At 42.7% G+C, this 12836-nt stretch overlaps 1 protein-coding gene across 1 annotated transcript in view; it reads left to right on the forward strand.

The window, feature by feature from the left end:
• LOC109287857 (adiponectin-like) overlaps window positions 1-5461 on the forward strand; it is an 8399-nt gene extending 2938 nt beyond the window's left edge. Inside the window, exons 2-3 of the mRNA XM_019503112.1 lie at window positions 1393-1614; window positions 4321-5461. Coding sequence (XP_019358657.1) covers window positions 1401-1614; window positions 4321-4838 — 732 coding nt within the window. The 5' untranslated portion in view covers window positions 1393-1400 and the 3' untranslated portion in view covers window positions 4839-5461. The remainder of the gene's footprint in view (window positions 1-1392; window positions 1615-4320) is intronic.
• Window positions 5462-12836: the final 7375 nt, after the last annotated feature.

Below are 12836 nucleotides of genomic sequence, written 5' to 3' on the forward strand. Positions count from 1 at the left end.
CCTGACCTCTGATCATGGGAATGGCTCTCCTCTGCACCCTTTCAAGCTTCTCCACATCCTTTTTGAATTGTGGAGCCCAAAACTGGACGCAGTACTCCAGCTGCGGCCTCACCAAGGCCAAGTACAACAGGAGGATGACATCCTGGGATTTACCTGAGAAGCATCTGTGGATGCAAGCAACTGGTTTCCTTGCTTTACCAGCAGCAGGATTACATTGTAGGCTCATATTCATCTTGTGGTCAATCATGACCCCCAAGTCCCTTTCATCCGCAGTGCTACCCAGCATAGCACTGCCATGCCTATAAGGATGCTGCAGGTTTTTAGCTACTAGGATAGCATAACATAGCTACTAGGATGTCATAACATCTTGGCATTTAAATAGCTTCCAAAGAATCCATCCATGAAGATGGAGTTACTGTAAAATAGCTTTCTGGGCAATGAAAAAAATGTTCATTGACCATTCCATGACTAACCAGTCTATGTTCTGCCATTTATGATCTTCATAAATGTCATATTCCTAGCATTCTGTTGTGCAGGGATGAATTCCACAAGAACAAATTTAAAATTTCTGTTCCTGAACAGCATGATCCAAAGCATTTTGAGGTCACTTGAATGACTGCTATTGGCTTCAGTAGGCATCGAATCAAACCCTGATTTGGCAAAGACTATAAAAGTACCATGGAGTTGGTTTATTCATAAGCAGAAGCTTCTTTAGAGTATATTTGATTCACTGACAAATGTTGGTTTCAGTAGCAAAGAAAACAGACTAAAAGATGAAGAACCTGGTTGTGCAGATCTCATATTATGTGCATGTCATGTTCCTTTGCCTCAAAGACAGATTCCAAGTAACAACATTAAAAACAGATATAACCACCCTTATATGATATGAACTCTTCATGTATTTACAGCTAAGAGTAGATGCTCCAAGATTAGTGTACTGTATATATACCAGTATACCATACTCCACGTTCAGCACTATGGCATTTGAAGATTTTATATGAGCGCTGACAGATTGTATTTTGCCTCAGCTGTTTGTACACCCAAGCAGAAAGACAAGCCACATATGTCATCAGCTAATTGATTGAATCACTGCAAAATTAGTGAGCAGGAACTGTAGCATCTACCAGCTTCAACAACAAATTCTGACCTCAGTTACACCAGTGCTAAGGCAAAAGAACTCCACTGATGTCAAAAGTGTTTCTTTTTATTGTGTTGATTTCCACATAGCTGCTCTGAATTTAACACCTGTTGGTAATATTAGCTCAGCTCCTCATTGGGGGGTTGTTTTTGATCTCATTTACCTAATTTCATGCAATATCCTTTTCCTCTGCATCTCTGCTGACCCAACTACCACTTGGTTGAAATGCTAACTGAGTTCCCATCTATTTTAGGGCTCCATAATGAGGCTAAGTTCAAAACTCCTGCTGTACTCACTTCTGCTGGTGAAACTCTGGTACACTGGAACAGCTGTTGATGAAGATGCACAGCCACCTCCTAAAGGGTCTTGTGCAAACTGGATGGGAGGAATCCCAGGCCACCCAGGCCACAATGGTGTCCCCGGCAGAGATGGAAAGGATGGGAGAGATGGGCCAAAGGGAGAGAAAGGAGAGCCAGGTTGGTGAGAGACTTTGCTGTTTAAATAAATAAATAAATATAGTAAAACCAATCATCCAGACTTTAATGGAATGACTGCACTGACTTCTACAGGCTTTGGACCAGTCCCAAAGCAGAATATAGTGAAGGAATAATGTCTTGTCATATAATTAGTATGAGAGCACACAGGCACAGAAGTATATATTGGTCACAGGAAAAGGAGTATTCTCTGACTGGAGAATTGTGCACTTGCATGGACACACACATACAGAGCAAGTGACCATGATGCCACCTTTAGGACAGATCTACACAGAAGCCATGGCTGCATAGTGCACAGGTACCAAATTAACTTTAAACTAGATAAGTTGCATATTTAGTAGGGCTGTGTGAAATTTTGTTGGGTGTTTTGTTTCAAAGCTGTTTCAACACATTTCGAGCTCGAAACAGTGAAATTGAAATGAAACAAAAGGATTTGAAACCACTTCAAAACGAAATGAGGGCACTCGAAACATTTCAAAAGTTTTGAAACATTTTGAGTTTCGAAGCTGGGCTTACATGGCTTCAGCACCAGTCCCAGGCAGCAGCAGCAGCCTCCTCTCATGTGGCTCACAGATCCGGGGGCTCACACCCTTGGGAGGAGTCCAGCACAGCCTCCAGCCCTCCCAGGTGTATGAACCCCTGGATCTGTGCCTCGGATGAGAGGAGGCTGCCTGGGACCAGCGCTGCACTTGGGCTGCACCCAGCACCAGAAATAATTGCTGCTGCCACCTGTCCTAGGCAGCAGCGGCAGCCTTCCCTCATCTGGCGCACAGATCCGGGGGCTTGTACCCCTGGAAGGAGACCAGCACAGCCCAGCAGCCTTCCTGGGGCTACAAGCCCCAAGATCTGTGAACCAGATGAGGGGAGGCTGCCTTGTTGCCTGGAACCAGCGCTGGGACCTTGCTGCCTGTCTCAGGCAGCAGCGTCAGCCTCCTCTCATCTGAGGCACAGATCCATGGGCTTGCACCTCTGGGAGAGCTGCAGGCTGTGCCAGACTCCTCCTGGGGGTGCGAACCGCGGGATCTGCATGCCAGATGAGAGGAGGTTGCCACTCATGCCTGGAACTGATGCTGAAACCAAATAAGCCCAGCTTCAAAACTTAAAACATTTCAAAACATTTCAGCTGCCTTCATTTATTTTTGAAGCTGTTTCAAATCCTTTTGTTTCATTTCAATTTCACTGTTTCAAGCTTGAAACGTGGTGAAACAGCTTCAAAATCAAACACCCAGTGAAATTTTGCACAGCCCTAGTAACTACTAACTAGAGTTGCCCCCCTGCACCATGCCCTGGCTGCCTGCAGTCAGCTGTGGGATCAAGGGGAGGGAGGATGGGCAGGAGCCAATAAATAAATAAAGAAAGAAATAGCAGCAAATAAGAGCAGCACCTACTGGCCAAAGGCTTGAACCACAGAAACAGTGCAGTGCCACCTGGTGGCAAAAGAAAGTAATTACAAGTCTTTGAGTCACTTTGTGTTTACACGCCACAAATCCATAAATACAATGATGTAATTGGTGGCAATGCAAACTAAACGATGTCCGAGCAGCTTTAGTTTAATGCCTCCGGTTTTAGTTTAAAGCCCTCCGGTTACAATTCCCAAAAAATAAGACAGATTCTTTTCGGTCTCAGAGTGATAAATGAATCTTTATGAACATGTTGGTGGCAGTTTTATCTTAATTCAGTCATTTTATTTGCATTATAAAATCAAGTAAGTTTGCCAAAACATTTATTTGACTGTAAAGTCCATGTATATTACAGAACTGCATCAGTTAAAAGTATTTCCATTTTATAAGTCATCTATAAAACAAGTAAGTTACCATAAAAGTATTTTCCCAAAAAATGTTAGATGCATTCATATTATTGTATCTTTATTTGGTAATAATTTTCAGTTTATGCCTTTGACTATTCCAAAACTAAAGTGAAAAATGACAAATATTTCATCTATATGCATGATGAGTATTAACAAATATTTCAACACACATTTAGAACATGGGCAAGAGCATGACAAGCATGCTTATGGTATCCGTATCCTGGTGCCCCCTCTATGCAGAGTGACTAGAGACTACTGCAGCAAAATCCATTGAACCCCACACAAAACTGCTCACTGCAGCTCAGCATCAGTTTTGATACAGCTACATTTGCTTTTATGGGTGCAAGTTTCAGCACAGTAGCATGAATCCTTCCACTCAGTCATGTAAACTAAGCTCAATGTGTGTTTTTATGGCAATCTTTTGAATAAAGATTCAAACTGCATGGCCTTGTCTGTTTTGTGCATAGATGATCCTGCAGACCAGTCATCCCACAGCAGCCGATCACTGTGATTGCAGCAGCCGCTCCCGGAAGTGCTTGCAAGCAATCGCAGTGATTGGCCAGCTCTTGCAGGGGGGGCACTAGCACTCCCGCCTACTCATCATCTAAGTGGTGATCACAGCTGGTCAGGGGGTGCACCAGTGCTCTCAGGGGGTACACCCGCTACATGTTGCCCCTGGTTTTGTGTAAGTGTTAGTGAAAATAATCAGAGATAAAGGGGCAAATGTTTAAACTGAAAAGCACCCACCATCTACCTCTGGTCTTAAAAAGGGTTGATTTATCTTCTCTTAAATGAAGAAACATTCTAGCAGCATACACTAAGATGTTACTGCTGGATATGCCCAATGAAATTACTTTAATCAAAAATATTTTCTCCTATAGGTGAACCAGGCCTCAAGGGTGATAATGGAAATGATGGTGCTGAAGGTATGCACGGACTTCCAGGAATATCAGGGATGAAAGGGGAGAAGGGAGATGCTGCCTTCATTTACCGCTCTGCTTTTAGTGTTGGTCTCACAGGCAGAACCCCTTACTCCAATGTTCCTATTAAATTCACAAAGATCTTCTACAATGAACAAAATCATTATGATGAAACTACAGGAAAGTTCCGCTGCATCATCCCTGGAATGTATTATTTTGGGTACCACCTCACTGTATACCTGGCAGATGTGAAAGTCAGTCTGTATAAGAAGGATAAGGCAGTGCTCTTCACCTATGATCAGTTCCAGAAAAGTAATGTTGACCAAGCATCTGGTTCAGTTCTGCTTCACCTAGAAGCTGGGGAGGAAGTATGGCTCCAAGTGTATGGTGAGAAAGAGAACAATGGAGTCTATGCTGATAATATCAATGATTCCACTTTCATGGGTTTTCTCCTCTACCCAGATATGGATCCACATTAAAACATGTGACAACTTCAGGAAGGAGACAGAGGCTTAGCTGCAGTATATATTTAGCGACACACTAGATCTTACTAACCACTATTTTCTTACTCCAGCTACTGGAAGATAGTATTTTGTCCAGCTTTAGGTAATAACTAAAGATGAAATCCTGATTCCAGTGAAGTCCATAAGAGATTTGCCATAGACTTCAGTGGGACCAGGATTTTGTACATCTCCACTTCTGCCTTCTATGCAAACTATGGACCCAAATATTAACTGGAGAAAAAAGTTAAACAAGCACAATATGTCTCACAGTAAGCATTAAGGCTGGTTGATTTTAATTGCAAATTGATGAAAATAAAATGGTCAAACAAATTTAAAAAAAGTTGTGATTTTTATCATTTTCAATAAGCTCCAGATCTGACTAAAAAGTTCAGCAGAATTTTGAATTTTAAAAAGTTTAAAATTTTCAGCAAAGGAAGGAGAAAAATATTTAATGACGTTTGTTCCTGATTTCCATCTAATCCTTACATACATATATCCCTGTCTTTACCATTTTAACCCACTAACTTACCCATGTCATCCATCTCCACTCATTGTTTGCCATTTCCACTGGTGACTTTAGTCCACATCTTTAAATATATCAAACCATTTAAGTACTTTTTAAGATAAGCACCATTGCATCCAATTTAGGTTAAAAGTTCCTCCCTGGGTTTTTTTTTTATTTGTCTTTGAAGATTTAGGTATGCTGTAGAGATAACAGCAATGTACCTTGAATTCATGGCTTTTACAATCTTCTTTCAAAAGAATCATTTCTTGAAGGTAAATGAATAGTTTTAGAACTGCAGCATTCCCTCTGCAAGCAGAATGCCTGACCCTGGGAAGCTGGGAGGTATCAACAAGCTGGTGGAGCATTTAGATAGAAATATTGTTCCAATTAAAATCATTAAACCAGTTCTATATTTGATGACTTATCAGTTCAGCACACAAGCTATTATGTGTTTTTGGTTTGTTGACAGCATTTTATACCTTTCATTTCACTTTGAGGTCAGAGTGAATTTTTAGTTCCTAATTTATCTTCTCTATTTCTTTATTCCTATGACTTCTTTATGAAAAAAAATCCATTTCTGAATGGCTGATGAATTTAGCAACTACCTTTCTACTGTATAACCATATCTATTAATGATGAGAACAACTAAAGCTCAGAGCATCATCTGTAAATTAGCACTGTTCTATTGACATCAATGGAGTTACTACACCAGCTGAGCATCTAGTCCAGCTATCTGAGGTTAGTTCAAGGCTGTTATGAGTTTTAGTATTAATAGCATTCCTATCGTGAACTCCAAGTAGTTTCTTGTTTAATTTTAAATTTGATAACTTCTCAGATACATATAAAGTTGAAAAATCCAGTTTTACTTTGATAAGTTCTGCTCAGCTCCAAAGCGCACGCACTATTACAAATGTGGAAGAGCATCAGTGGTTCAGCTGAAAATAATTTCTGTAGCAGTATTTTCTATACTCCAGTGAATTAACACATTATAAATAAAAGGTACTGTTCTCTGTCACTAAGTTCTCTGGGGCATTTTTGTTGGTCTCTTGCTGCTATTCTGGAAAGTAAAAAGAAAAAGCTTTGGGTGCCATCCCAGTGCATTGGAGCAGATTCATTTAATCAAGTCTGCTGAAGCATGGCAATTACTGCACTCCAGCAGCCTCCTGTGTCTTGTGTATCAGTGTCCCCACACTTCAAAATGGCAGTGGGGGAGTATTATCTAAAGTTCATTCAACAAGCTTTAGATAAAGCACACTTGCTAACTTTTTGAAATGCAGGAACACTGATACATGACACTCTGGGTGCTTTAATTAGAGTGGCTTTCAGACCCACTCTAATTAAAGTACCCCTTCACCCCCACTACCAGAGCAAATGTATAAACACCCTTCATTTTTCCTAACACTGGAAGCGTTGTCCAGAGATAGGAACTGATTTCTTTAAAATTCTAGTTATAAAAGTGAAGGATTCTTCAGGTCTTTCAAACATAAAGGGAACATGCTCTTCTGTTTTTTTATGCACACACAGGCTCCAGGGGAACTGTGATGCCCCCTGGTGGCCACACAACCTTTACCTGGCTCCAGGTCTACGGTGCCCTCCCCTCCTTATTCTCCTGCCCCACTTTGATGTATTTGTTTGCTTGGAAGGGAGGCTGCCTAAAGAATCCTAGAGTAAGCCCCAGTTCCTCTAGATGCCAGCTAGCTCTTCCAAGCTCCTTCTGTCCTCTACCCTGCCCTTGCTAGGTGGGCTCTGATGGCCTGCCAGAGCCCTTCCCCAGGGCACCTGTTAGCCTTAAGGGCTAATCAGGGTCTCCAGTGCCCCCTACAGCTCTGCATTGCAGGTATTACTAATTAATTACTTTAATGGGCACTTAGCCACACCCCAACAGCAGGCCACCTTAGGCCTCTATACCCTTGTAGGGGCCTCAGCCTTCCTAGCCTCAGCCCCTTTGCTCTCACTAGTTCCCTTAGCTTAGCCCATTGTGCCTGACCTGGCCTCTGGGTTCTTTCCCTTGACTGCCTAATCTGGCTTGGTCTTTCTTTGCCCTGTCCCAAGCAATACCCTTGCTGAGCTTGCTTGGGCTCCTGGGCTCTTGTCACTGTTCTTTTTGTGCACAGGACCCCCTGTCCCTAGCTCTACCCAAACTAGGTTTCAGCCTCTCTCTGTTCTTCTCTCTGGGCTTTAAAATCCCCCTTGGGCCTAAGCCAATGGCATTCCCTGAACCAAGGCCCCTGGCCAGGCTCTAAATACTGGTATCCCTTTTGCACCTCACTTTGGGTTAAACCACCATATACCCCTCAGGTACCCCACCATGGCCTCTGCACACTTCCCTTTCAGCCACTCTCAAACCTCTAGTTAAGACTGTAACCAAGAAGTAAGCCTTCTAGCAAACACAAACTAAACCTCCTCTGGGTCCAAGCATAAGCAATACCTACCTGCCTTCCCCTTACAATAGGTAACATTCCCCTGTAGGGCATCAGCACTCTGTTCACCTACCTCAAGACAGCCCCAGTATCAGCTAGAAAAACTCCTGTATTCCCCTTACTCTGAAGCCAGACTGCCTCCTGACTCAGGGTCTGTGTTTATATATCTCCCTGGCCCTGTTCCCTGCTGGTCAGATGCTTCCCTGAGCTGCTGCAGGTGTTTCCCCGATTCACCTTTCCCACTCTACCCCAGGATGACTTACTGCTACTGGTCTCTTCTGTATTCCTATCTTGCCTCCCATATAGGGCTCTAGCTCATATTGCTACTGCAGCACAGTTAGTTCTGCAGTAAGTGCTTGTACCAGGTAAATTTTAGTTACAGGGGTGTAGGTTGTAGCCGTTATGGTCTAAGGACACAGGCAGACAAGGTTCTTTGGGTGAGTCTGATATCTTTTATTACACCAACTTAACTGGTTGGACAAAATGTTCTTAGCAAGCTTTCAGGTTTAAAAACCCTTCGTCAGGCTGAGGAAGACTCTGCAGTTGGTGTGTGTACTTCCCAGGAAAAAAAAGTTCCAACTATTTAAGTTGGTTTAATAAAAGATATCAGTTTCACCCAAAAAACCTTGTCTTCATTTTGGTTAGGCCTTTGTGTTTTATTTTGGTGCTCCAGATTTTGTATAAAGGAATAACTGATCTTGCACTGTGTAACAAAGCATAATGAGGGTGAAACACATCCAAAGTGAGTGACTGATCTTTTGAGTAAATAAAGCAGAATGGATCAATTATCTTACTCCCTCTACCAGCAGCTGAATGAGATCAGGAGTCCTCAGTGAGGGTAGTTAATCACTGATATGATTACCTACAGAGGCTGTAGAGTCTCCATCCTTGGAAGTTTTTAATAGCAGGTTAGACCACCACGTGGATGAGATGGTTTTACTAGGATGATCCTGACAGGGATGAACAGAGGTTTGACCTAGATGAAATCCTGAGATCTCTCCCTTCCAGCCCTCTTTTTCTATGATTCTATGAGCCAGTCAGATATTGGACATCACTCTTTGCTTCCTACATGACAGCAGGAGAAGATTTGTGTATTTGATTTTCCTTCCTTTTCACCTCGTCCACTACTATCGCATCTGAGCACCTTACAAAATATGGCTGCCTCTTCTCAAATAACATGTCTAGAATGTTTTGGTCTCTTATTAAGGATTCATACAACATTTCCCTTTTATTTTTACCAAGTAATTTTATATGGTATTTGTTCTACATCAGTCCCGTCCCACACAGGGAGCTGAAGTTACCTACACAATAGCCCTCTAGGAATAAGAAAAAAACTTGTAAAAATATTTATTTCCAGACTGTTTGCCCAAAGCTAACAGCTTAAATCTAAATCCATCACGTATACCATCGTTAAAAGAAAATCCCCTAAGGGTCACAAGATTTAAACAGTTCTAGGATTTAGAAGGAACCAATTTGATGTTAGATCTGATCATGTTTAATGCAGTCAGTTTGAAAGAACATCCTGTTGGGCATATTAATATGAAAAGAATGGGAAAATTCATGAATCTGTAAATAAGAAAAGGGATGAACAAATAGTTACTGCTGTATCTAATGGCATAAGAGGATTAGACCAAATATGCCAAGATTATACCTTTTAGAATGTCTGAACGTGGAGAATTTAACATTTCAGAGAGGAGTAAAAGCAGAAATGAGTAAGATGCTTATAGATAATTGGACTAAGCACTGAGAAAGAAATCTAATTTAAAGTTTTCTGAGCTGGTTTCCTAAAAAGCACTATGTGTTAATTAACCATTTTAGTGCTGCCTACACAATAAGTGCAAATGTGCCCTCCATGTTACCTTATACCAGGTAGGAACAAAGACACCTCAAGGAAAAGAGGCAGGCTGACCCTGCAGTCAAGACAGTGGAATAAAACTCAGAAGATTTGAGTTTATTCTTGACACTGCCCCCGCATATTTCTCTGAATCTTTTCATACTGTGTTGTTGTATGTTTAACATTGTGCAGGTAAAGCAAACCTCTCTCCCAGAAACACTATGCATTTCTAGCTGGGCTGTATTTATAGTCTATTCTGTACTTATTCTACCTGCAGACGTTTCACTGCTGCCAATGACAGCTCCCAAACTTCTGAGTAAAACTGAAATACATACAGAAAACCTACCATGTTGATGACTTGACCCTTCATCAATGAGCAGTCCTAAATCTCAATCTTCCCTTGACTGTCATCTCTTTAATGTCATCACTCTTCAAAAACTCTCACATTATGGCCCACTTTTGAACTGAAAGGCAGTATGACATTAGAATAAACACAGAACTGGGAGTCAAAACACTCTGATTTTAAGCATGGCTATCCCACTAACTCCCTCTATGGCAGTGGTCTCCAACCTTTGGCATTTGAAAGCCACCCCAAATCTACCATGCACTGCTGCCACTCCCCTCCCTGCCCAGCAGCTAAGTCTGTGGGAAGGGAAGGGTGGGGGGCACAGATCAAGGCAGAGGGAGAAAAAGTTACTCAACTTATCCCTGCTCCTGCCTCTGAGACACTGTCCCTGACCACAGTGGCCTTGATCTAGCCCCTGCCCCTTCCCTCCCTTATGGACTGGCCTGCTGGGCTGGGGCATGTGTGTGCATGCGTGAAGGCACTCAGCCCTCCACCCCAGCCTTGGATCAACTCCAAGAGGGTCCATGATCTACTGTAAGAGGCTCTGAGAATTACCAGTGGATCGAGATTCATTGGTTGGTGACCACTGCTCTATGGCCTTGGATATATATCACTTTCCTATACCCATGTTTCCAAATAGGTGTTTCTATATTGGGGTAATGAGTAGTTAACATAGGAGTCAGGATCAGTTCATCTATAAACAACTAGCCAATTGCCTATCAAGAATGATGGGAGGTGGGGAGGCAGGCAGGGATGGAGCACTGCCACCCACCAGCCCGCGCTGCCACCACTCTGCTTCTGACTCAGGCACAGGGGATGGGAGAAAGCTTGCATGCAGTGGCTACAGCCATCACTCAATGCCCTGTACCGCTGCCATTGCACATCCAGCCGTGCACAACCCCTTCCCCACCTTCCAGCTGTTCTCAGGGCCCAGCAGCAGGGCCCCTTCCCATTTTCCTCCTCATCGCCTCCCCCTCCCTGTTGATTTTTGTTGCAGCCCAGCAGCTGCAGTAGCAGCGAGGCCATAGTGAGGGGCAAGGCCAGCACTGTGCCGCTAGCACCCCACGCTGCCACCTCCCAGGAGTTGGGGGTGGGGGGAGCTTGTCCTGCCATCGCCCCTGTCCCCCTTGGCCAGCACCCCGTACCGCCACCGCCTCCAGGGAGCAGGGCTGGGGGGGATTGAGGCCAGTCCTCCTGGCCTCACCCCCCACCCTCCCCACTCCATCACTGACACCTCCAGGGAGTGGGACCGGCAGGGGGTGGGGTGAGGCCAACACTGCTGGCTTTGCCCCCCTGCTCCATCCCCTCTGTCACGGCAGCACTCCTCAGTGCTGCCACCACCGCCCCCTGTCCGAAATGCTCTTGGAATCAGACAAGCAATCAGAGTGCGAATAAAGCATTACGGACAGAGAAACAGACTAAGGCTTTTATAATGTTAGAATTCTGTGGATATATAAAGCACCATAAAAATGCAAAGGATTCTTAAATGTAATCTCTTTCCACTAACATTACTGTACAGTTCCTTTCTTTTTTACCCTGTACATAATTTTACCATAATTCTTTCTAAGCTTCTGTCCCCAGGTTTGCAAAATATAAAACTTTATCTTGCCTCATTACAAATATTTTGGGGATACTTAGAAGAAACAGCACCATAATGTACTGTGCCCATCAGTAGAGCCCAGCAGGCACTATGCATCAGTTCAACTCCTGAGCCATTTGGTTTTCCAAGAGTCCAAGTGGGAAGCTGGCAGCTGATGTAACCTGCTGTAGAGCCCTAATGAAATTCCACATGGACAGTTGCCATTTGAAGAAAAACTTGAGTAATTACAAAACAACAGCTAAGCATGCTGCAAAACAGAGGGATAGTTGTAAAAAATATATTTGCCCACCAGATGGCACTGCTGCTACACTGTAATGATTGGAGGGACAGACCATCAGGATGTTCGAAGTGACCTACCCAAGCTATGCAATCAATGACAGAAGGCCTATTTCAGATCTGGGGTAAATGGGTACAATGTCGTTGAGCTCACCTGCTTACAGGAGGTTTGAATATGGACTCTAGCATGTTCAGCAGTTTTTGATCTTCTTAGAGGAAGGAAAAATAAGATATTAATTCAAAGATAAGAAACAGCAATGGCTACAGCAAGTACTTTAAACTGGCTTACAGTCTGGACACACAACTTGGAATAGTACAAATATTGCTGTGAGATGTGAAATAGTTTACATTTCCTCTTTAGACTAGGACTTACCAGTATTAAAGATGTCAAGACTTTGTAATCTACCTAAAAGTCTACCATTTGCATCTAAAAGTAAACAGTACTGTCTGTGATACCTCTTACAGAGAAGGATGCCAACCATTTTATAACAAGTCCTTGTTTTCATTTGCTTATGACTTTGCAGTACTAAATAGTTCAGACTGCAGTTACTACAAGTAACCAAGGAGCGTGAACACACCAACACGTGCAAAAGTGTGCCTGCCTATTAAAATGGATGCATTGGAATCCATTTAAAAGCACTCCAAGATTAGTTCAGATAAACCGAATGAGTAAAGTCTGCATATACCCATGCTAGAACGATTATTAACTGGATTTGATTGTTTCCAGACTCCTAGTTTCTGATGGGCATAATTTATTTCACAGTTAATCATGATCCAAGATGCTGTACAATACATTACTTTCAATTTATAATGTGATTTTCTGCTGTAATTGTATTTAAGTGCTCTGCCAAAGAATATTATTCAACATTTAAAATTCAAACAGAGCAAATAGCACTATAAAATATAAACTATACAGCCAAAATATTTCCCCCAGCACTCTTATGCAATTATGTATAGAAGGAATGTTCTGCAAGATGGAAAGGGAAGTGTTCA

The sequence above is a fragment of the Gavialis gangeticus genome, unplaced genomic scaffold, assembly GCF_001723915.1.
Source record: "Gavialis gangeticus isolate Ggan-Ray unplaced genomic scaffold, GavGan_comp1, whole genome shotgun sequence".
Taxonomy (NCBI): domain Eukaryota; kingdom Metazoa; phylum Chordata; order Crocodylia; family Gavialidae; genus Gavialis; species Gavialis gangeticus.